Genomic DNA, 26,453 nt, shown 5'->3' with positions numbered 1-26,453 from the left:
GATGGCTTGGGGGAAGAAACTGTTACATAGTCTGGTTGTGAGAGCCTGAATGCTTCAGTGCCTTTTGCCAGATGGCAGGAAGGAGAAGAGTTTGTATGAGGGGTGCGTAGGGTCCTTCATAATGCTGTTTGCTTTACGGATGTAGCGTGGTGTATTGAGATTACCACTTACAACTATATACTTTAGTCTATTTGGTAAATTAACTATATTACAGTTATTGAAAGAAAAGTTATTTACAGATGTGTTGGTAACCATGTGATTCTATTTTAAAATTTGAATAATGTCTATAATTATTTGTGATTCAATCCTAATTATACACTACATACCTTCCATTAATTACACAAATAATCATATAATTCATCTTTGTTCAGTATAACTTTACTGAAATAGCTATATTTTATACTTAAAAGAAACCATAAAGAATGCTTTTGAAGATCAGCAAATTTATTTTCCCATCATAAAAAGCATCCATCATGTATTACAGGGATAATATTCCTGATGAAACATATTTACTGATAAACCAATATTGTCTCCAAAGAACAATTTAATTTTCATTAAGCAAAAATCAAGATCCTTTCTCATTAATTACTTAATAATATAAATAACTAGTTCTTTGTGTTTAATAGGAGTTTCTGTACTTTTATTTCTGTAAACACTGTGATTGCATTTTATACCAAATCCATTTATGGAAAAAGTGTTGGAATTAATGAACCTATATAAAACATAAGCAGGAATACACTTAGCTAATCCAAGTGTGCATTTAAACAAATTTTCTTCTCAAAACAGAACACCCATGACACACTGCAGGTCACTGGTAGCAGAAAATTTGTGGTCTATCATGGTCTGTAACTTCATTGGCTTGCATATCTCCATTCCACATTACTACAAATTAAGAAATGAATCCTACTTCAAATGGAGTGCGAAAGAGCAAGCCATACCTAAAAATGGTTGCTAATTTTATGATGCTACAAACACAGGACCAAAATCTTACTAAACTGCAAAGGCAGCTCACTATGAACAGAAACAAGCAATGGCGTCATTTCTCTGTGGCTGTGGAACATATAATCATTAACACACACAAAAAGCTGGAGAAACAGCAAGCCAGGCAAAATCTATGGAAAAGAGTAAACAGTTGACGTTTCAGGTAAAAGGCCCTTCAACCGTCCTGTTCATCCTGTTATTCATTGCCATCGATGCTGCCTGGCCTGCTGAGTTTCTCCAGCGTTTTGTGCCTGTTGCTTGGATTTCCAGCATCTGCAGGTTTTCTCATCTTTGTACTAATACAATCATTGTCAGTTCAATTAAATAACTATCAAGGCAATGAGCTCTATGAAGATGCTTGTCCTCAATGGCAGTACATACATCCTTGCACAGGCAAGGGTGCAGTTGTCAGAACGGAAGTACCACCTTGATAATTTATCTTAGCCTCCCCAACATATTGAACACCAGAGGAACCAGTCTCCTGTCATTTCAACTCAATCCATAATATCAAAAAACAGCCAATTGTATTGTATTTTACAAAGAACATGAGTACCAGCAACAAGCAGTTTCCATGCATCAATAAAACAGGTGTCTGCACAACATGCAGCACAAATTCACACTAGATTACCATCCCTATTGCTTACTGTTAACAATTAAAAAGATGGAAGATGTCATTGGCAATTGGTTTTAGCATTGATGTGCTATTCACTGGCTAGATGCAAAGCTTATGCAAAGGAAAATGGCTACAATCCTACATGTCAATCATCTCACATCCCGAATATTACTGCAACAGTCTCCCAAAGAAATATCATAAACCCAAACCTGCATCTGTTTCATCAATGATGTTCCCTTCTTTTTTTGTTCAAGCACAGGGATATTTACTGATCATTGAACAATTCCATTTCCATTTGCAGTTGATTAGTCAATGAAGTGTCTATGCCGCATGGAGTCAGGCTTGGTGTCATATAGAGCCCTAGAGAGATATATCAGGGAAATATGTCCTTTGACAAACTGAGTTCATGTCGACCATCAGCCAGGTCTATTCTGGGCCCACCATATTAATGCAATTGCAAAGGCTGCACATCAGGGGCTACATTTCATTTGGAGTTTGAGGAGATTTGGTATGTCGCCGAAGACTCTATCAAATTTACTCAGATGTATTGTGGTGCGTATTCTAACCGTTTGGTATGGAGGGGCAACTTCACGGAATCCAAGAAAACTGCAGAGGGTTGCAAATTCAGCCAGCTCCATCATGAGCCTCCCCACCATAGAGGAAATCTTCAAAATGTGGTGCCTCAAGAAAGCAGCATCCATCATTAAGGGGTCATCACCCAGAACACGCTAGCTTCTTATTACTACCATCAGGGAGAAGGTACAGGAGCCTGAAGATGCGTACTCAATATTTTAGAAACAGTTCCTTCCCCTCTGCCATCAGATCTCTGAACTGTCCATGAACCCATGAACCTCACTATTTTGCAACACGCACAAAATGCAGGAGGAACTCAGCAGGCCAGACAGCATCGATGGATTTTGCACTATTTATTTTACATTTATATTGGAACTTACAGTTTTTAATTTGTTATTATGTAATACTGCCGCCACCAAACAAGAAATTTCACGACATTATGTCTGTGATAATAAACCCGATTCTGCCTCTTTCACAGCGTTGAATACGCCTCATGAGCACTTGCAGTTTCGCCGAAAAGCGCCTGCAAGCTGAAAACGAAGTACAGTACAAGGACAAGCGCTGCTTCTTCTGCACTTGCATTCGAATTTGTCTTGTTCGATGAAAACTCGTTTTGAGTATTTCCCAAAATCCCGTAATTATTTCAGATTTCCAGCAGCTGCAGTAACGCTGCCACAAAGGCAGTTGACAAATTCCGTCCAATCTTCATGAGAACCGTATAACCGCAGGATGACAAAATCATTGTCGACTGAGTGAAACAATTGCAGGGGTGTAGACTTCCCGTGAGGTTTCACCCACAGACCCACAAGGATGTGAAGAAGGGACGAGACTGGCCGCGCCGCGCCGCTTGTCTATTGCACTCTGGGAATAGTTGACAACAAAGGCACCGCTGGGAACTCCAGCTCCCGGAATGCAGCGCGACCCCTTCCTTCACGCCCCCCACCCGACCCCCATCATCCACGCCTGGCTGCCTCCTGCTATTCCCCAGGCTGTGTTCGGTCCGGCGGACGGGGCTGGAGCGCGAGCAGAATGAACGGCAGTTAGCGGGAGGGGGAGGCGGTTGCGAGCGCGAGTGAAGTTGAGGTGAGGTTCGAGCGGCAGCCAGCGAGAGTTGGGGGCTGGGGGGGGAGGGAGGAGGGGCGGCGGGGAGGACGTTTCTTCTCGGCCTCTTTGTGTGCCGCGCTTCGACGGTGTCTTCGAGAAACGCGCCCTGGCCTCGCTGCAGCCTCCGCAGTGGGGCTCGGTTCGGGGTGTCTGCGGCAGAACAATGTAACGCCGCTTTTGTGAAGTGCCCGAGGAGGCGGCAACTCGAGAGCCGCAGCCGATTTGGGCACTTCGTGCAGCAGCAAACCATGGACAACTTTTTAAAAAAGCCCGTGACGTGCATTCTCACCCGATTGAGGGACAAATGTTGACGAGGGCTCTGTGGAGGTAGGGTGCAACAGGGAAAGTCTTTGTAAACACACACACACATCTGCCGATGCTGGAAATCCAAAGCAACACACACAATGTTGGAGGAATTCCGCAGTTCGGGCAAAATCTATGGAAATGAAGACAGTGGACGTTTCTGGTTGAATCTCTTCAGAACTGGGAAGGAAGAAGGAAAAACGCCAGAATAAAAGGTGAGGGGAGGGGGAAGGAGGACAAGCTAGAAGGTGACTGGGTAAAGCCAGGTGGGTAGAAAAGGTGAAGGACTGGAGAGGAAGAAATCTGATAAGAGAGGAGAATGGATCATAGGAGAAAGGGAAGGAGGAGGGGTCCCGGGGGAGGTGATAGGTGGGTGAGGAGGTTAGAGGCCAGAGTGGGGAATAGAAGCAGAGGGGGAACGTTCTTTTACTAGAAGGAGAAATCAATGTTCATGCCATTACGTTGGAGGCTACCCAGACATGAGGTGTTGCACTTCCACTCTGAGAGTGGCCTCATCGTGGCACAGGAAAAGGCCATGGACCCATGTGTCTGAATGGGAATTGGAATTAAAATAGTTTGGCCAACTTCTGCCAACTCCAATAGGATCCAAGCAACTTTACCACTCTTCGCTTTCCACAGGGATTGCTTCCTCCGTCATTTCCTTCCCCAGTTGCGTCTCCCCACTAATCTCACTCCTGGCACTTATCCCTGCAAGTGGTCAAAGGGGTACACCTGCCCATTCACCTCCTCCCTCACTTACATTCAGGGCACCAAACAGTCCTTCCAGGTGAGGGAACACTTCACCTACAAATCTGTTAGGGTATTCTGTTGTGTCCAGTACTCCTGATGTGGTTTCCTCTACATTGGTGAGACCTGTGTAAATTGGGGACTGCTTGTTGAGTACCTCTGCTCCAACACCAAAAGCGGAATTTCCTTTGTTAGCTTCCAGCTGGACAGCATGAACATCATCTTCTCCTTCTGGTTTAAAAAAAATTCCCACCCCCTTCTATTCCCCAGTCTGACCTCTTAGCTCTTCTCACCAGCCCATCACTTACCTCCTCTGGTGCCTCTCCTCCTTCCTGTTCTCCAATGCTCACTCTCCTCTCAGATTCCTTCCTCTGCAGACCTTAACTTTTCCTATCCACCCCCCCCCCCCCACTTATTTTCTTCAGGTGTCTTTCCCCTTTTCAGTTCTGAAGAGGGGTTCTGGCCCAAAATGTCTTTTTGTTCATTCATTTCCATAGATGCTGTCTGACCTGAGTTCTTCCAGCATTTTGTGTGGGAAGTCTGTAAAGCTTTTATGAAACCTAATTCCGGTGCAGAATCCATGAAGTCAGAATAAGTTCTCATTTGTGAAAGTTTTACCAAGCGAATTGGTTTTGTTGACTTGTTTTGCCCATCATTACAGTGGTTTTCTGATTAGCGCAAGCACGTTCACATTTTGATGACAGTTAAACTTCAGTTGCATTGAACTTCATAGTCACTTGACATATATATCTCTGTTATATTTTGAGAAAGATTGTTTTTTTTCTAGGATATTTCCCCTAGGATGTATCCTTTTAAGATTGTGAATTTAAGGTTCAGGCTTTTCCTCATGAGCCACTAATTGAAACAAATAATCCTTTTACTGTTTGATACAGAAAGGGGAAAACGGGCAGCTGGATTGCTGGAGATTCACATGGTGCAGTTTACATGATTCTTGCAAAAAAAATGTACAGATTAAATCTGGTCATGGAAAACTTAATTCCTATGCAAAATTTAATTCCTATACTTTGGCAAAAAAAAATTAGTATATGAAACTTAAATAACTATTTTAAGAGGTTGATCACTCATTAAAAGATTGATCTATAAAAATAAAACTTAATAGTAGCAAAAAGTTTACTAGTGTTCTGTCTAATAGGGCGTGTATAAATTGATAAGAATATTGCTGTTTCATTTTCTGTAGCACTTGGTGCTATTTGTTGATTGTGATTTCTGTTTTGCATTATTGACGCAGTCCTGCATAGATTCCAACAAAAGCTTATTAAGAGAAGTTTTCAGTCAATCCTGTATTACAAAATAGTTAGTTGTACTATTGACTACAGTACTTATTCTACATAAATAAACTGAATGTTTTGGTACAGCTTATAGAAGTGTGGCAGTAGCATCTTTACTCAGTTTATTCCACAGGCAAATAAACTATTACACTGAAAAAAAACTTTACGTGGCAGTGTTTATATTTTCCGCATCTGCATTAAGTATATTAAACTTGCAGGTGGGGTATGGCATTGTTTTAATTTATTGAGTTAATATAATTTTATTTTGGTATGTTGTAGAAGATCTGTAACTAAAGAATAATTGCAAAGGCAAAACACAACACTATATGTAGTATCTACAAAAATACACAACAGTTGCAATTGGAGTAGCCTAGGTGAATATCTCATACATCTGTGACCTCTGCTACCAAGAAGGACAGTGACAACAGGTGCTTGGGGCCATTTGCAGGTTCCTTACAAGCTGCACGCTATCCTGAATTGGAAATGCTACTCCTATTCATTGTTGTTGGCTCTAAATCTTGGTGTTCCTCACTCAACTTTTTTATTGGGTATGCCTTATGCAGATAAAGTAATGTAAAATATGTGGCATGCCACTAGCTTCTCAAGGCCAGTTTAGGATAGCTGAATAAATGTTGGTACACCCCACTAAAATGAATAAAATTCTACCAAAACACCAGCTCTATTTTTCTATGTTTTCCTTTAACTCTTAAAAATTTTTGTAGTACCATTACCCAGTCGAGGAAGAGAGGATTTTTCTTGGGTTAGGAAGACTGTTAACTTTAGATGAATCTCGAACTCATTATCCATCCTTTAGATCCACACTTTCAGAACTAAACGCTATTTACATTCTTGGCATTCTATTTGGCCTAATAAACCTTCCATCCCTAAGAATATTTACATCCATAATTTATAATAGCACCTTATGTAAGCTGACCTTTCTCTAAAGCCTCATCTGTGCTTTAGTTGTTTCTGGACTTGAATATTTTGTTGCTTTCAAGGCAGCTTATCATTCTGCAATATCTTAAGTTTCAGTTGATTCCGAATTGTATTGCACATAGTTCTCCATCAATTACTAATTGCTTATTACTTGTTCTACATTGTCTCCGGTTCTCTGACACTTTTAGATTAAATTTTCATATGCATTGGTTGTTAAAGGCCATTAATTTGGATACATCTGCAAACCACTTCTCCATATCCCTGTAACTTTGGCCAATAGAAATTTGCTTTTACAAAATTTGTGAGGGGAGAGTAAATAAATACAATTTTTATTCAAGTAGTTTGCATTTCGTGATACAGCCACTGATGAACTAGCTTTGTGTTATGGAAAATACTGCTATTGACAGTTTCTCTCTTCCCCTGCTACCGCTCTGCCTCTCTTTCCCCACCTCCCAACTCACAGAGGATATTTGTATTCTTAAGCATGATCCTGTTTAAAACCCAATTCAACTCACCTGATATCCACATTGTCACCATTTAAACTGATTATTTTCTGAAGTGTATGGTCAATGTACTAAGAAGTAAAGTTGTGTTGGAATAAAAATGAAAAGCTCAATTATAACAATGTAAAGAAGTCTTTTTATGCTCAATTTGATCAAGTTTGGTCATGAGCTCTGTAGTAATTTGCTGCAAATATTTAGTTGAAACATGGAAAAAAACAATGCAGAGATTGGAATGGGGTAAAATTATACAAAACAAAATTAACTTGTGGCGTACACTGATGGATAAACTGGATAGCACCATCCCATTTGTCAGGTCATAGAATGTGATAGAGTTGTACAGCATAACAAAACAGTTCCCTTGCCAAATTCATTCATGCTGACTGTGATGCCCCTCTACTTTCCTATCCAAGTTCCTGCCCAAAAGCCTTTTTCTGTATATGCCTCTTCCACTGGCAACACATTGCATATAAGCACCATTCTCTGTATGGGGAAAATCTTGACTATCTTTAAATTTCTCTCCTCTCACTTTAAACCCAGGTCTCTAGTTTTAGATTCTTCCATCCTAGGCAAAAGACTGACTAATTATGCTTGCCATCATTTAAAAAAAAACATGTATAATATCACCCCTCAACCTCTGGTAAGAATAAACTCAGTTTATCCATCTCTCATTAGTAAAGCCATCTATTTTGGGAAGCTACAGTACTAATACATTGTTTCCACACCGACCACATCCTTACTATAAGAATTCTGACTAGAACTGTACACACTATTACAACTTCAGTCTGACCAATGTTTTGTACTGCTGCAGTATGATATCCCAACTCTTGCACTCAAGGCCCTGATTATGAAGATAAGCACTTACTGTACTTTGTGTTGCCAGTTTTGGGAACTACAAACTTGCACCCAAGGTCAGATTCCTGAAGTTCATGCCATTTGCTGTATATATTCTGTCAGATTTTAATGTCCCAAATGCACTAACTTGCATTTCTCTGGATTAAATTTCATGTGGCACTGTTCAAATCAACCTTCAAACTAATCTTTGTCTTTCCATATCCTTTTACAACCTTCTTCACTTTTCATAACTTCTTCAGTTTTTGTGTCAGCAAATCATTTTGTCTGACCATAAATACAAGCATGCTTCAGATTCTAAGGTCAGAATATTCTTTGAGGTGACCAGCCTAAAATTTCCCAGCTGTACTTGTAGTTAATGCTTTCCAGATATAACACAACCCATTGTGTTGTGTGTGGGGGATTAAATGTTTCGAACATGTTAATAAATAACAGTTGATCTGGTAATACCAAGGGAAGTGGAACTGTGACTAAAGCATACAATTGTACCACTTAACCAGTCATTAGGAGATTGTGAAGTTAACATTATTTAGATAACCCCTGGTTACATTATCTTCATATATTAACATATCTTTTACATTCATGCCTGCACATTGCAAAGTGGAAATCATAAGTGAGCTGTCTGATGGTACCATGTATATCAATTTGCTCTGTCACTTGCCTGTCCATGCAGTCCAGGAGCAAATGTGCTCAGAGGGAAGCTCAAACAAATATACTCCCTCAATCCAGAAATATGCCAGGAAGGAAAGGCACATCTGCTCTCCAAGCTGTTTGGTCCAAAGGATTGCAAGTATTTATATCACTGCTAATTTCACATTATTCTAAGGGCAGGTAAAGTGCCTTACCTGTTTTATTGGTCAAATGTCATCACTGATACAATCAAATTTAAAAACTAGCACCTGAAGTTCAAGGTCCAAGTCTGGGTAATGTGGTCTAAATACTTCTTGGCTTGTTGCATGTCGCATACTTGCATCAAACCAAAACAAACACCAAAGTCATATAGTTCCCCTCCGAGTCCTGATAAAGGTCACCTCAGCCTCTTGTACAAATGTCACTTGTGTCCATCCACTAACCAATATTTCAACTGTTCTGGTTTCTATGTACTGCATCTGCCTCTCGGGTGTTTCTTGTCTTCATTTGCTGGTCTTCCTGCAACAGCCCCACCTGTGAGCTCCCATGCAGTGGCAAATCTTTTGAAATAGATGGCATTATCTGTTTATTCACTATCATTCATCCTGTGTGTGCACATAAGTTTTAGTGTAGCCGTAGGAAATTTTAATTGTCCACTTGGCTCTTATCTGAAGTTTCTGCTACTGTACCTGACTTGTATGGCTTTGCCATTGTTATAAATTGCAAATTTGGGCCCCAGATTTAACTTCATGTGGCTGAGGATATTTAGGAATGTTGGTTAAGCCACATTTGAAATACACAGAAGGATGTGATTAGGCTAGAGAGGGTGCAGAAAATAATTGCAGGGATGTTGTCTGGATTAGAGTGCTTGAGTTATCAGGAAAAATTGGATAGCTTGGGTCTGTTTTCCTTGGAGCAAATGAGGCTGAAAGGTGATATGATAAGAGGTATATAAAATCATGAGAAGTGTATACAGTGTGGATAACCAGTGTCTGTTTCCCATGGTTGAGGGTCTCTAAAACTAGAGGGCATTTGTTTAAGGTGAGAGGAAGGGATTTTAAAAGGAATCTGAGGGTTAAATTTTTCAGAGTAGTTTGTATGTGAAAATGAGCTGCTAGAAGAGAAAAGTAACAGTATTTAAGAGGCATCTGGATGGATACTTGAATGAATGAGGCATAAATAAATAGGAAATTAATCCGGGTGTGGGAATGCCATATAGGTAAGGATGGACGTGCTAAGCCAAAAAGTTTTTTTTCTACGCTATACAACTCCGACTCTATTTAGATTTGGCAGCATTGAGTTCTGATGAAGGGTCTCTGCCTGAAACGTTGACTGCTCTTTTCCATAGATGCTGCCTGGCCTGCTGAGTTCCTCCAGCATTTTGTGTGTGTTGATAGAGCTGGGTAAATTGTATTTGTGGCCTGAAAGCCACCAATTTAATTTATGGATTTTTGACTCCTCCATAGCATTCCCAAAGAAAAAAGTTGCTTCTGAGGATATGTTTCTGTGTTCAAATCTGTTTTGTGTACTGGAACCTTGCTAAACGTGAGTGGGCTCGGTGCTAAGAACAGTCATGATAATGTTCAATATAGAGAGGTATTACTGGCAACTCTGCTGCATCAAGTATTGGCACAAAGCCCTGCCCTATCTACTGTTGTGCTGTGAACTTGTGAAACCGTGAAAGTGATTGTATTGTTGTATGGCTTGGTGTGTGCTGCTGAGGCAATGTGCAGTGCTTGCCTCTGAAGGCTGATGAGCAGCGTGGTCTCACAACAATGTAATGTGGGCCTCAGGTATGCCCCTTGACTGCTATGGTGACTACTGGCATTGGCAACATTGTTGGAGTGACTGTAGTTAGGTTTGTTAATATGGAGAAAACTGTAGGCTGGGGTAAGCTGCACTGCCAAACAAATGGGAGACAACCAATTATATTACATTCAACTGGAGATGGTGAGAGAAAATAGGAATTAACTGCAATGTCCAACAATGACCTGAACTCAACATTCTTGGCAGCATGAAGCCCTGAACTCCACGTCAATGCTGCACCACTCCCCCAGCTTTCCAACAGCAGCCTGCCTCGCAGCCATTCAACAGTAGTTAGTTCCACACAAGCCTTTCAGCCAATAATATCACCAAATCATTGCTGCAGGAGTGTCTGGAGGCCAGGGGTTTGTGCCAAGTTCCTGCTACAGCAGAGCCTGAGCAGATACCTTTTTTTTAAAAGTACAAGCAGTATGTAGCTGTGAAGATTACTACTCTCAGGACCAAGAGACTAATACTGCATTCTGTGGTGTGCCAGGTGAGGGATCAGCGTATAGATTTCCAATAATCTCATTCTTTTGTCAAATTTTTCACTATATCCGTGCAAATAAAATACTTTAATAGTTATTACTAAATTCACTATAACTATTAAAGTACTTTATAACCATTAAAGTAGTTATAACTATAACTATTAAATAGTTATCAAGTATTTTATAACTATTAAAGTAATACCTATTACTAGTCATTACTAAATTACTTCTAAAGTCTGCTCCATTATTCAATAAGTTCATAGCTGAGAATATATTCCTCAATTCAACTTGAATGTCCTCATCCTTTTAACCTTTAATTCCCTTAATAATTTCAATATTTATCTGAGCTTTTTATATATTTATGGATTCAATCACCGGTACTTTTTGGGCTAAAGAATTCCAAAGGCTTGAACAACACTCCTGAATTCTGTGATTATGCTCTCTCATCCAAGAGTCTTCCATGAGAAGAAACATTCTCCCAGGATTTACCCTGTGAAGATCCCTAGATTATTTACAGAAAATCATTGTACTGCACTTCCGGTTGAGCTATTTTTCCCTACCTCGAAGAACAACTCGAGCTTCAAGTCGGGTAATCAAGCCACTGGATGAAAGGGAAATGTTTTTGTTTCCTTCTGTCTTGCCACAGCTTGATTTCAGTGCAGTGTCAAAAGGGAACATCAAGCTGCATTAGTGTGAATTTTTTTTATTCCCTGTCCCCTTTATTTAAACTCTCTTAAAATGCTTAATTTGCTCTCGTATTCCTAAACAAGGACCTTGATTTGTCTGGGAAAATTTTAATTCCTAGTTGATGTTGGGAACTCAAGTTTAATATTTTCACCATCTGACTAATAAAATAAACAATTGCATGTAGCAGTATGAACTTAACAGAGTATCATATTCTACTAACAAATGCTTTTATGGTTCCTGTCAATACTCATTTTTTCTGAGGGTGGTGGAGGTGAGGGAGGGTGTATGAGAACTGCTCAACCAAGGAAAGCCACATGATGGAGAATGTAAACTTTGTTTTTATGAAGATTGCTTGTATCCATTATGTGGGTTTCGTATCTGTGTTTTATACCATCTATGCAGTAGCAATGCTAGCATAGATGGTATAAGCCTTTTACCCTTAATGGAATGGTTTCTTAAAACTTTTTCAACACTCAAACAAGAAAAATGTCAAAATGGGTATTTTTCAAAAACTATTCACATTGAAGTGGATGTGGAAGAATCTGACATAGGACTTGAGAAAATTACCAAAAAGAGTTTGGAGTAGCTATTTATATTTAATTTTTAAAATGGCCAAATATACTTAGCATGATGACCTCTACTAAAAAAACAAGTTTAAAATGTGTATTTTTATCTGCATGTAATTAAACGCAAGAAAGCAAATTTTAAGATATCTTAAAATTAAATATTTAGAATTTATTTTTGTGATTTCTATTTAAAAGACTTACCTCATAATTTGTGTGTGTTGATTAAACGTACTTCAGAAAAATGAAAAATAATTGCATATTCAAGTTTTTAAAATGTTTTAATTCTTAAGTGCATGTTACATCTTGATATGTTTTTTTTAGAAACTTTACTCCTGAAGAGATGGATATTTACTATACATTGTGCGCAACTTGATGACAGCTAAAGAAAATGGATTATTTCCAGACTGATGCTACACTATCGCAAAAACATCCTTCCTCCAGTTAGTGTAATGTTTCTCTACACGTGCCTTTACATGTAGCAGGATTTTGCTGAATTTACTATGGAATCTAAGGACTTTTCATGCTTCAGTAGAAAGACCTGTGAAGTTCAACGGGTAGCTGAGGATATTTCTGAAGCAAATAAAATAGAATGTTGTGAATTTGAAGCCCGGTGGCGAATCTGCAATAATAAGCTGAATAAGGAAACCACTATGATTCCTGAAGCACACATTTCAGTTTTTCAGACTGAAGACACTATTTCTGACCAAATGTTAAACTTTTCTTTAAATGGAATAACATGTGAAGACAAATTTAATGGTGTAAAAGTTGATGAATTGGATACCACTGCTAATACTCAGTGTTTCTTCACAGAAAAATCTAATGGAGATGATACATTGCTGCCTTTTCCAAGCCAGAACTGGAGTTACTTTGAGTCCTTCATAAATGAAAATAAAGAAGAATTTTTAGATCTTTGCACAATAAGTGATTTTTCAACTAACTTATTAAGTGAGGAAGGCAGTGACAGTTTTTTGTTTGATGAATCAACATTAAATAGTGATGTCTGTTCACTGAAAATACGATATGAATCTTTTCAGGACAATATAAAAGATAAAACTAATGTTCATGCTCATCAAGATGATGCACAACTCCAATTTTTTCCCAGCAACTGTTGTAATGGAATGAAAAAAGGGGAGGAAACTCTCCTAAAAAAAACTGCTTCTGCTCAAGAAGAGAAAAGGGAACATGACAATCCAGAATGTCACACTTTGTGTCAATTAGAGAGTAAAAGCTGTCTTCTGTCTGGTGCTTTTATGGATGACTGGAAAGGTGCTGAGAGTTCACTGGATTCAGTCTGTTCATCCTCAGTTCTCAATGAAGATCAAGGAAATTGGAAGCTTTTAAAGAAAAGTGCAGATAGGTATTCAAATCAAACCAATTACACTTTGAGGGCTAAACGCCAGATACGGTACAATGATGATTATTTATATGACATTGATTCCCTAGACACCATAAAAACACTAGGGAAAATAGATCAAACTACAGATACTGCAAAGGAGGATGATGATGACTGGTACCCGAGAAAACGGAAGAAAGCTGGCAAAAAAGAGCCACCTGTAATTATCAAATACATTATTGTCAATCGGTTCAAAGGGCACAAAAACATGCATGTAAAAATTAGTCGATTAGATTGTACTGAGCAACAGGTATTATTGACTGACGAAATAGTAAAAAAATATAAAAAACTTTCGCCACTTAAGGAATTTTGGTCTCCAGTTCCTAAATGTAATAAATATAACCAAGAAAAAAGTGATGGGAAATTAAAAATCTGCTCAGATGCTGGTACATCTTATATGTTTTTTGCTTCTAAAAATAAAAAACAACGAACACTTGCAAATGGCACGTCATCAGTTAAAATAGGGCACTCTTTGAATCATCAAAAAAATAGTGTAATTGAAACAGTTGACTCAAACACAGAAGTACCCAAGAATGTACAAAAGTATGATAAGTCTGTTTATGAATTTACAGATGAAATAGAATTAAAGCGTATCACTATTCGGACCGTAAGTAAGCCTGGTTGGTTAAGAGACATGCAGCAAGAAGATTCACTACAAAAGTTAAAGAAACAAAACATACTTTCAAGGGAAAGGAGAACAACTGCTCAGGATGGTAAGGAAACTAGTGATAGAAATTACTTAGAAAAACCTGACGAAAACTCTCAAGTCCTAAATGCAGATATGCACAAAGTTCAAGGTGAGTGGAATTCTGCTTCTGATTCTTTAGGTAACTGCAATACCACCAATATGCATTCTTCAATAGTTCGTAATAAAATAGAAACTTCTAGGGAGTTACTTTCTCTAGATCCAGCCAGCAGTCCAGGCTGCCCTGTACTGTCTGTTTACAGTATACATTCTGCTCCAGAAATCCTTGGAGGATGTTTCCGATCTCTGCTGGATGGCGATGATTTTGCTGTTAATGAAAATTTCCAAATTTCCCCACAGGATTCCAGTACTGGTCAGCAGTTCAATGAAGATGTAACAGCGAACCCATCTTCTTCACGGCAAAGACAAATTAACATATCCACAAGATGCAGTAGTGGTGAATCAAATATCCTTAAGTTGGAAGTTGAACCAAACATCCATGAAGCTTGCAATTTAGAGACTATTCAAAATGTACATCATCACAGAGTAATGAACAAAGAGTTATATTCCACAGGTGAAGTTAGCTCTGAAAATGACAAAGCTAAGAATCAATTAAATATTAACAAAAGTGCAAATCAATGTGGCTTGAAGATGTACAGTTGTCAAAATGAAATAAATGCCAACTTCACCCAGAAAGTAAGTGAAGAAACAAAACAACTCTTTACTTCAAAAGACACCCTCCGCATTTTAGATATTTCAAGTTTTACCCCTGGAAAAGCAAAACCAACATGTAGCTCTGAATTTTCAAAAGGATGTACAGCAGAAATTCCCTCCAATGTGATAAAATCTAATGCAAATTCTTTGCAGCAGTGCAGCCAAAATCAATTTGCCAAGAAGGCTACATCTCTAAATGAATGTTCAGAACAATTTCAGATCCACAGTGAAGTATTTTCTACGACTGTCAAGAGTCAAAGTGAGCCCACATCTGTTTCATTCTCGCCACGTGCACAATCTTCTAATCAGTTACAAACTTTTGATCATGTGAGTTCAATGAATTATAAATATCCCAAAGTTAATAAAACTTCCAAAGTTAATAAGACAATAAATAACTTTAGAAAAAGACATGGAAAATCAAATGCAAAGCAATGGGACAGAAGAACTATTCAAAAGTACAAATATCACAATAATGAGATCAAACCCACTAAAATTGAGAAAGATAGTATCTTACCAGAAAGCTATATAGGTTTAGAATACTTTTCAGATACATTATATGCAAATCAAAAAAAGCAGCCTAAAAGCGCATGTAAACCCACAAAAGGGTTTACTAATAAAGATTTAGAAATGTGTACAAAACTTGTGAAGAAAGGTTTGATGAGTGCAAGAAACAAGCTCTCTATAAAGGAAGAAAAGTTGAATGCAAAAGCTAAATGTTGGATTGCTCCTGCAGAGTCTTATGGGTATGTATCTAGTAACATCCCTAGAGGAAGCAGATTATTGACTAGAGATCACAGAGAATTTGAGGAACCTGGTAATATTCTTTCTAACATAGTCTCTGGAATGGCAGCTGTTAAGCAATTTATGATGGCTTCAGTGAACCAATCTTAAATCAGGGAGAAGTTGTTCTTTCTGCTGTTAATCAGTATATGGAAGTGCAAAGTTGTTCCAAATGGAAACCCAAATCATTTCAGATGTTGCATGTTGGTACAAAAGACTTAAAAAAAATAAACCACTGCGTGCTTCTGAATGTACCCTAGACAATGTGGGTTTTGTTAATTACCCTGTCAGTCATGTTGCAACTTGCTGCGTTCAAAGCGTCTGCTTCTGACACACAAATAGCTGACTGCAGCTGTACAAGCAATGCACTTTGTGAATGAAGAGGGAAATTATATATCATTTGACAGTTTTATTATCTCCTACTCAAAATACTGGTGATATGTCTTGTTATACTTGGAGCCTTTATTCAGCAGATGTCCCTGTTAAGTGAATTTTAACATACCAGATTATTTTGAGACTACCCACCAAAATGTAGAATATCGTATTTAGATGTGGTATGACAACTGCAGAATATTTCATGGTGCTATCTCTTTAAGAAAAGTTTACTTTTTGTTACGTTTAATAAAACAATAATCTAAGACTTTTTGAAAGCATATAAAATGGGATTTGCTGCCAACTTCTCCAATGCAACATTTTTTGAATATTATCTTAAGAGTAAGTTTGGAATACATTTTGATGTATTTAGAATTCAATTTTTGTACTTTTTCAAATCTGCAGATTTTATATTGAGAATGCTCACATTAATAATCAAGCATTACTGCCTAGCTTTACTGTAAATTTAATCAATTACCCAGTTTAAATGTTTTATTATAAAATTATCCTTTTGTCAAATCTGCATCTTTATGACTTTTAAGAATCAAGTAAAGTCAAATATTTTATGCTGTTAACCTGAGGTAAAACACTTTATTGTTTTATTAGGAACATTTTCACCAGATAAATTTTAGAAGATCTGAAATGAAAACTGAAAATATTTCACAGTGTGAAAGCATTGTGCAATATGATTTTGCTCTTCCACTGTAAATAGCAAAGCAATCTATTTTGATTTATTTGAGAAATTTTTATTGTGGAGATTTGCTTAACCTTGTGAATTGCAATCTATGTTAACCTCTTTATTTTATTTCCCTTAAGAGCATGAAAGCTAAATTGATGTCTTAAGGAGAGTAGAATTAAAAATAGGTTTGAAATGTTTTCATAGCTTGTGGATATGTATATAGAAAAAAGAGATTGGAAGTTCAAATTGCTGGGATGGAAAGGAAAAGGGGACACGTTTAAAACCATCTCTTTGTAAAGTAGCACATTAAACCAATGCATTGTGCTTCAATTTCATAATATCACAATTTGTACAGTTTAATAATTTCATTTCAGGTTGATGGAAAAAAGGTAATTTGTATTTTATAATTTAAGTCATTAATTTTGTAGAATTTTTAAATTATGATTTAAATTTCTATCTTATCGGGAAGTAATTCATTCTTGTCTGAATTCAGTGAAAGGAAAACTAAAGCAGTGAAATTATAGTTTGTGATTATTGACACACACTAATAAGTCACTTAAAATTTCAATATTTAGGGGTAGCTAATAAAGATGCAATACTTAGAATTGTAGGTGGAACTTTCATTAACTGCATTTGCTCAGGCAGTTAATGACGGAATCCGAAAGGTTCCTCTAATTCATCTGCATCTCTAGAATCTGAAAGTTTTGTGAAGTACATTATAGAGCAGCAAAGTGTTGCAGCAAATAGAATTGCTGTCATACAGACTCAAAAACCTGTGTAAAGTTCGGAACTCCTGCACTGTCACACTTTCCCTCTAATGGTATAGATATCCTCTGCATGCTCTGGTTTCCTCCCATAACCCAAATCCATGCAGGTTGGTTGTAAATTTATTAGTCACCATAAAATGTCCCTTGTATGTAGGTGTGTAAAATCTCAAGGGGGGGGTTGATGGGAACAAGGGGAGAATGAAACTAAACCATAAAACATAGGAGCAGAATTGGGCCATTCGGCCCATCAAGTCTACTCTGCCATTCCATCATAGCTGTTTTATTACCCCTCTCAAACCCATTCCCCTGCTTTCTCCCCATACCCTTTGACACCCTGATTAATCAAGAACCTCAACTTCCACTTTAAATATACCCAATAACTTGTCCTCCACAACCATCTGTGGCAATGAACTTCACAGATTCACCACCCTCCAGCTAAAGGAATTCTTTGTCATCTCTGTTCTAAAGGGACATTCTTCAATTCTGAGTCTGTGTCCACTGGTCCTGGACTCACTCACTACAGGAAACATCCTCTCCACATCTACTCTATCTAATGAAGTCAAACTCACATTTTGGTTCAATTTGTCCTGTAAGATTTCTGATTGGTTAAGACATCATGCCACTTTTTATTGTCTTGGTCACTCAAGTCTCCAATGTAACTCAGCTTAGTTTCCTGTTCTAAAGCCCACTAAAGATGAGTACCAAGGGCAATGCAATGAACAGCTGGTGTAATTCATTTTTGTCATGGACTCCAAAATGGACTGAATATTATAACTGAGGAGCATACATATCTGCACAAAAGCATAGGTAGGGATTATCAGGCTAATATTTGTCAAAATGCAGTGGACTCTTGCAAATTAACAATAGCAGTTAACAAATTTGTCAACGTCTTCAGCATAGAACTAATATTAACTGTTCTTCAAATTGCAGAATACAAATATTGATATCATGTGATCTTCTAAACCCATTCCAGTTTTCTTTAGTCATGCTTTTATTTTCCTTTACGCTTTGAATGCAATTATTGAATCAACCTCCAATGTGCTTGTATGTCAATTGTCATAATTAATTTTTGCTTTAATTTTCATATTGATTCTTGTTAATTACCTGAAATCTCACCACAAGCAACTGTTTATCTTTATTTGCAAAAAGCCCTTCAATTTTTAGCACTTTTGTTTCAAGTATAGCAATCACGGCTACTTTGGTCTGCCCAGGTGACTTAAGCCTCTCTGGTATGCTTATAGCCTTTCCTAAACAATAGTGTCCTAAAATTATACACAGTGACATACAAAAGTTTGGGCACCCCTGATCAAAATTTCTGTTACTGTGAATAGATAAGTGAGTAGAAGATGAACTGATCTCCAAAAGTCAAATTTAAAGATGAAGCATTCTTTTCAACATTTTAAGCAAGATTAGTGTATTATTTTTGTTTTGTACAATTTTAGAGTGGAAGAAAAAAGCAAAAGAGCATCATGCAAAAGTTTGGGCACCCCAAGAGATTTGAGCTCTCAGGTAACTTTTACCAAGGTCTCAGACCTTAATTAGCTTGTTAGGGCTATGGCTTGTTCACAATCATCATTAGGAAAGGCCAGGTGATGCAAATTTCAAAGCTTTATAAATTCCCTGACTCCTCAAACCTTGTCCCAACAATCAGCAGCCGTGGGCTCCTCTAAGCATCTGCCTAGCACTCTGAAAATTAAGATAAATGATGCCCACAAAGAAGGAGAAGGCTATAAGAAGATAGCAAAACGTTTTCAGGTAGCCATTTCCTCAGTTCATAATGTAATTAAGAAATGGCAGTTAACAGGAACTGTGGAGGTCAAGTTGAGGTCTGGAAGATCAAGAAAACTTTCCGAGAGAACTGCTCGTAGGATTGCTAGAAAGGCAGATCAAAATCCCCGTTTGACTGCAAAAGACCTTCAGGAAGATTTAGCAGAATCTGGAGTGATGCTGCACTGTTCTACTGTGCAGCGACACCTGCACAAATATGACCTTCATGGAAGAGTCATCAGAAGAAAACCTTTCCTGCGTCCTCACCACAAAATTCAGCGTCAGCAGTTTGCAAAGGAACACCTAAACAAGCCTGATGCATTTTGGAAACAAGTCATGTGGGCTGATGAAGTTAAAATAGAACTTTTTGGCCGCAATCAGCAAAGATATGTTTGGAGAAAAAAGGGTGCAGAATTTCATGAAAAGAACACTTCTCCAACTGTTAAGCATGGGAGTGGATCAATCATGCTTTGGGCTTGTGTTACAGCCAGTGGCACGGGGAACATTTCACTGATAGAGAGAAGAATGAATTCAATTAAGTACCAACAAATTCTGGAAGCAAACATCTCACCATCTGTAAACAAAAACGAAGATGAAAAGAGGATGGCTTCTACAACAGGATAATGAACCTAAACACACCTCAAAATCCACAATGGACTACCTCAAGAGGTGCAAGCTGAAGGTTTTGGCATGACCCTCACAGTCCCCTGACCTAAACATCATCGAAAATCTGTGGATAGACCTCAAAAGAGCAGTGCATGCAGGATGGCCCAAGAATCTCACAGAACTAGAAGCCTTTTGCAAGGAAGAATGGGCGAAAATCCCCTAAACAAGAATTGAAAGACTTAGGCTGGCTACAGAAAACGTTTACAAGCTGTGATACTTGCCAGAGGGGGTGTTACTAAGTACTAACCATGCAGGGTGCCCAAACTTTTGCTTCGGGCCCTTTTCCTTTTTTGTTATTTTGAAACTGTAAAAGATGGAATTAAAAAAGTAATCTTGCTTAAAATATTAAAGAAATGTCTCATCTTCAACTTTATGCCTTTTGGAAATCAGGTCATCTTTTACTCGCTCAGCTATTCACAGTAACAGAAATTTTATCCAGGTGTGCTGTGCCCAAACTTTTGCATGCCACTGTATTTATCCTCTGAGGTTTAACTAACAATTTAAAAAATTTGGCATTGCTTCCCTGTTCTTGTATTCTATGCCAATTTTTTAATCCAGGGATCCTGTATGCAGTTTTAATAACCTTATTTGGTATGTTTTGCAACATTTTAGAGTGACAGAAATCCAAGAAATGCATTGCTGGAGGGCAGGGATTGGTTCCTCTTAACTCAGACTTCACATACTGTAGTATGGTGAATAATCTATTGCATTATTTTTTTTCTACTTTAAATTCAGATTTTACTTTCTGATTCAAAGCATATTTCTTCAAGGAGGATTTTTTTTTTAAATTCTGTTACATTCAATGTATATTACTGATGTTTGACAATGCAGAACCTAAGGCCATGCTATTAAATGAACTTGATTTTAAGTAACTTAGATATCCATGGAATTCCCTTCACTTATATTATTTTTTAAAATGTCAGTCTTATTTAATAAAACCACTGGTGCCTTGTTCTTCTAAACGACACATGGTTAGGTTTGATTGGAAATAAGATTGAATATCAAATAGGGAATACTCTGTGCTTTACTAAATAGTGCCGAAGATATAAAGAAAACAGACTGGCACCTTGATGGTAAAGATATTCCAAAGTTCTTAATGATATGAGAAATATGGATGAAGTACAGTGGCTGTAAAGTATTTGTGCAGAATATTGGCTATGAATTATAATGGGTAGTGTGCAATGGAATTGGAAAAGTTGGATTGTCTTCCCTTGTATGTGTGAGATGATATGCCACAGCTGGGTTTCCGACACTCAGTGACCTCTTAGAATATAAGAAGAAATTGAAGTTGGAATTACCCAAACAGATCTTCTGCTTGTGCCATCATCCAATAAGATTATGGCTGGTCTTTCACCTTAGCACCACCTTACTACACCAACTACATAATTTCTTGCTCCCCTTAAAATCTAAAATTCTATAAATCACAAAGATGCACCACAGCCCTCATTGGTAGAGAATTCCAAGGATTTATTGTACTCTGGGAGACACAATGTAAGCACCTCATTTACCTGGCACATTGCAGCCTTTAATACCATACACCTTGTAACTGAATTTTTGCATTTATCAGTCTTCCACATGTGAGATTGACTTAGTTTGTTTTTTTACCCCCTCGGGGAGTGGACCACATGCCCAGCCTGACTTTCCTTCTCTGTATTTTGCAACTTCGAAATATTTTTGTCTATATTCGCCTGTTTATGTTCATGCTTTCTAACTATTCCCATTCACTCAATGACCATCTAACATTGTTTCAGCTTATTTCTATGGTTGCCCTGGTTTTAGCCGGTCAGACATTCTCCTCCTTGCACCTTTGAAATTTTAACAAAGGGTCTTCAACTGAAGTGTTGACTGAGTTTCTCTTCCCACAGATGTGGCTTGAAATGCTGAATATTTCCAGCATTTTCTGTATTTATTCTATTCTTATGCTATCCCCAGGCTTATGGTTAATACACAACTAATTATGAAATCAACTGTAAATACTTAACCCAATAAAAATATATATTTTTATTTTATTATAAGGAATAGCTAACAGATAACATTACAATAAAATTAATTTGAAGGGACTGGGTTAATTGTACATCTTAAAGTTTGGACATATCCTATATTTATTTGGAGTAGTCAGTTATTAAACCACTACACTACCTTAATAGACAATGATTCATTCCTACACTTCTGTTTTCTGCAAAGGAAAGGGAAATTCCCATGTTGTGCTTGAGTTCAGGTGCTCAAATTTGGGACATGCAGGCTCTGTTTATGAGTATGATGGAATGTTGAATCTATTAAAGATTTGTTTATATTGTGTAAAGAACTGCTGTAGCAATGTTTACTTAAATCCTTTGTAGGTCTAAATGAGTAGCATCACTCCAACTCTACTACGGGCTTCAGAGTTTGCTTCCAAATGAATTATTTTACTCACTTTTCAGTCCATTTTTAACGTATAGGTTTAATTTTATTCACTTTCTATTTTCTTCAACACTTCACCTTCATCTCACCTAAATTTCTCGCAGAATTCTGATCCTATTTCTTACCAAATTTTCCAAACAATATATCACATAAGCATAAATTCCTTTACCTCATTATAAAGAAGTATCTCTATTCGATTTTTATTTGACAATGGTGTCTTTAATATAAACCACAGATCATATCAACTTTCTGTATGGTTCTCTCCATTCTTGGATAGGAAGAATTTGCTATCTTATTTGCAACTGTCTGCATGATATTGAGGAAGCACTTTTCATGGTTCCAACACAATTAAGTATGTTTATCTATAGGTGATTTTTCACCTCACATTTATTTTTGAGTATTGTTAAGGTCTCAAAAACTTGTTTTCATCATCCAGTTATATTAAGACTCCTAGGTTGATCACTCTTATGGATACCATGCTAACCTTGTTAAATTGTTAATCTTTCTTCAATCGCTGTTCTATACAGATAGGCAATCTCATATGATCTTAGAATCAATGTTTGCATTTCTTGGGAGTTCTATGTTTTTCTTTAGGATGGACTACTTAAACTGAAGATCATTTCTGAAAACTTACTGAATGGTTTTGAAAATACAGTTGCTCCAGTTTTGCTTCACCTGACTAACCAAGATCTAATTTAATATTTTTATTACTTTCACTATTTTCACTTCTCTTGATTTAAAACTGCCATATTGCCGCAAACTTTATTCATACTATGCCTATTAGCTTTATTATCACCCTTTCCCCCCAAATTTATCAAATGGTCCAAGTGTTTAAAATAACAAAATTGATTGTAAAGCAGGCAGTTAGAGCTTAAAGTGTTCATTGCCATGTGATATTTAAAAAAAACACATTATAATCCATCATGGCATAGTATTTATGTCAATGGTATGTTTCTTAATATCAGATTACTCTTGATCTTTGGCATTTAGCGCAAACAAAACTTCAAATTCCAATTTAATAACTTGTAAGATGTAAAAAAAGATTAGCATACATCTCCCATATTATTGACCATTTCATTAACTGTGTAAAAATGAACAGCAGAACTCCTAACAAATCATAGCAACTGATTTTTCTTTTCCATCAGTCAAACAGATCCAGTGGTAGAGACTGGAAGTCATTGGTCCAAAGTTACTTGATACTTCTGGCGTGCTGCACCACATCATACCCTGAATTATTTATATTTTATCACAATATCTGAAAGAAAGCCTATGCATTTAGAATAATGTTTCAAAATCTGTATTCTAGTGAGTTTATTCCATGGATTAACAAAACTAATTCAGTGAAATATGTTTATGTTGATTTATTTTCTTCTTCTCAGGTATATTTAAATCATTTCTTATTAGAATTATATAGTCACATAGTCAAAGAACTATGTCATTAGGTGCCTCCTTAAGGAAGAGCTTGTAATTAAGTTTCCAGTAGAATAAAACAAGTCTTTACTTGATAACACTTTTTGACATAAAGTAGTTGTTCTGTATGCATAAATTCTTTTGTTCAATTCCTAGCATCAGCTTGGATATGTAAAATATTCCTTCCTGAAGATTTATAAATCATATTAATTAGCACGAATTTCTTATAAAAATATTTCAAGAAACATAGAGAAAATCAAATTTGTTACATGTGCTGGGATATTTATCTCTTAATTTTGTTCTATAGACCTAAAGTATGCTACCAAAGATACTATGTTACTAAACAACATTTTAAAACTAGTGTTTTTTAAATGGTAAGTGTATAAAGTTAATTTGTCACTACCCCTTAATAATTCACATTATTTTAATAACAATAAGTTTATGATGGTCTTTGTTGGTAGTGGCTTGCATATTGATTTTAGTACAAAATAAGCTCTGGAAATTAGTGATTTTGTAGCAATTGCATTCTTGATCCATGTAAAAGGTTTCAAGTCTACATTATCAAAAACATAAGCTGGAGCAAATAACTAAATCTTTGGAGGTATTATTTAGCATGTTCAGAAATTCAGAGGCATTTTCATAGCTATTACAAATATAACTTGTAGAAATTTGATTTTGTTTTAACTGGTAACTTAAGCAAGTAGCATCCTTTACTATAGAGGAAAATTGGCACCTTAATTTGTATTCAACTATAATCTAGATTGACAGTGCAGTATAGAAGCGCTGCAGTGTGTTTCTAATGTGATAGTAAATTAAGCGTCTGACTGCCTGCGCAAGTGACTGCAAAACATCTCAAAGTACTAATCAAAACTACTGTATACATATTCCTCCCTCAAACAATGCCATCACAATCAAAATTGTCCTGAATATGCATTTTCTATTCAGGTGTAAAGTACGTGAGATATATCAATGATATGATACATTAAGTGTATATTTCTTCCATAGTAATAAATTTTCAGTAAATATTTAAATCTTTTGTGTTTTATACCTTTAGGTCATAATCTTTTGTACAAAAGAGACTAAATTTTGTATCAAATCCTGCTGACTTGAAATAATTTTAAGGCTATTGAAAATCAAAAATCATACAGATGCTGGAAATCTGAAAAAAATTGCATGGATACAGTAAGACTGTTGATGTAGTACATTAGTATTTCTGATATGTTTTGTTGTACTTTAAAAATATGAATTATGACAATTACACCATATTTACAACCATTCCAAACTTTTATGACATAGCTTTAGTACAGGCAGTATGTCCTTCACAGAGTTCAACCTTTATTATTTTTGGAGAAATCAAGGGAGTCATCTGGATGTGATACCCATCTTAGGAGCAAAAGTTGCACAGGCAAAATTTGTATCTGCTGGAGTAACAAAAATGCAGAGTGATTAATTGGACCATGTAAGAACATGTGGAATCTTCACTGGGTAGATATAGAGAGAAAGTTTCCTCATATGGGAGAATCTATTATTAGTGGTCACAATTTTCTTCAAAATCTTGAGGTCACCTCTTTAAATGGAGTAGGGTAGAATGTTACTAAGGGCAAGTATGAATGTGGACTTGAGGTTGCAATCAGATCATTTGTAACCCTATTGAATAGTAGAGCAGGTTTGAGCAGCTAAGCCTACTCTTGCTCAGATTATTTAAACTGATGAAACAATTATGAGAGTATAAAAACAAGTGTTGAAGGAGGCCATAATGAACAGGTTTTGTTTCTTGTGATAGAGGAACAAGATACTGAATCTTTGAAGTGGTGCCAGGGATACTTAAGAGAAGATGTGACCTCAAAAACTCAACTAAAACAATGGGGTCATCTAATAAAATATTTGAATATTGCTGTAAATATTTGTGCTGAAAATATCTGAATGGGGTTTGAGCCCTCAATGTTATAAGAAAATATCAACTGAGCCAAAGTGGAATAGAATAGTGTATTTCCAGTAATAAATTTCATGACTAAACCATTTATTTGAAATGTATGATTTAGCCATATTTTTACATTTCAATCTTATAGCATTATCATCAATATTTATGTTTTGAAGTAGTGATTTATTTGTGTACTTTAATTTCAAGTTTTGTAGTATATTTGGAATCTAATTCATACATACTTTATGATTAAATATTACTACTTGACTAGGTTTTAGTAACCTATTTGACACCTTGCCAAATAAAACATTCCCTGTTTATGCAGTTCTATTAAGTGCAACATTCTATAAATGAACCATCTCAGAATATTTTGTATTGTATCATTGAGCTTGCAAAAGATTTTAGGAGTAAAATTATATCAGAGATATTTAGTAAAACCATCAAAAAGAGAAAACTGTGAATACCTTTATCCATTTTATATATGATGATATTATTAGGTATTTTATAAAATTTGTTCAGACGTGAGCTGCCTCTACTCAGGGTAATATAGTAGAAGATGAACAACTACTGAATTTTAGATTATACATACTTTATTGTAGAAACACATTCAATAACATTTTTCTAACTTGCTTTCAATGATGAAAGAGGACAATGTAACAATATTCAGTAATTAAATGTCCTTTTTATGATCTATAATCAGTTATTTTGTAACTATTTTCTATTGATTAATTTGTACAATCATTTGTTACATGGCATGTTTTTCAAAAGGCCTGGTCAAATAAAATGACTTGTATCTAGGATGTGGGCTTTATGTATGTTAATAAAAT

At 36.6% G+C, this 26,453-nt stretch overlaps 1 protein-coding gene across 5 annotated transcripts; it reads left to right on the top strand.

Annotated features, from left to right (window-relative positions):
* Positions 1-3,116: 3,116 nt before the first annotated feature.
* On the top strand, positions 3,117-26,453 carry LOC134349461 (neurite extension and migration factor-like). 5 transcript variants are annotated; one of them, XM_063053801.1, is made up of 3 exons: positions 3,117-3,250; positions 12,394-12,512; positions 12,883-26,453. In XM_063053801.1, exons 2-3 carry the CDS (start codon positions 12,461-12,463, stop codon positions 15,753-15,755), a joined length of 2,925 nt encoding a protein of 974 aa, XP_062909871.1. In that variant the 5' UTR covers positions 3,117-3,250; positions 12,394-12,460; the 3' UTR covers positions 15,756-26,453. The 5 variants fall into 5 exon arrangements, with proteins under 5 accessions (XP_062909871.1, XP_062909873.1, XP_062909869.1 ...); XM_063053803.1 differs by having other exon boundaries at positions 3,235-3,250; positions 12,394-14,262; positions 14,511-14,622; XM_063053802.1 differs by lacking the exon at positions 3,117-3,250 and adding an exon at positions 3,334-3,789.

The sequence above is a fragment of the Mobula hypostoma genome, chromosome 7, assembly GCF_963921235.1.
Source record: "Mobula hypostoma chromosome 7, sMobHyp1.1, whole genome shotgun sequence".
NCBI classification, from domain to species: domain Eukaryota; kingdom Metazoa; phylum Chordata; class Chondrichthyes; order Myliobatiformes; family Myliobatidae; genus Mobula; species Mobula hypostoma.
The sequence above is the reverse complement of the archived record's forward strand: the minus strand, read 5'-3'. Positions and strand labels throughout refer to the sequence as shown.

Bases quoted from the DNA above. Each gene is read 5' to 3' on its own strand.
- LOC134349461 (XM_063053799.1), top strand. From the start codon at position 12,573: ATGGAATCTAAGGACTTTTCATGCTTCAGTAGAAAGACCTGTGAAGTT.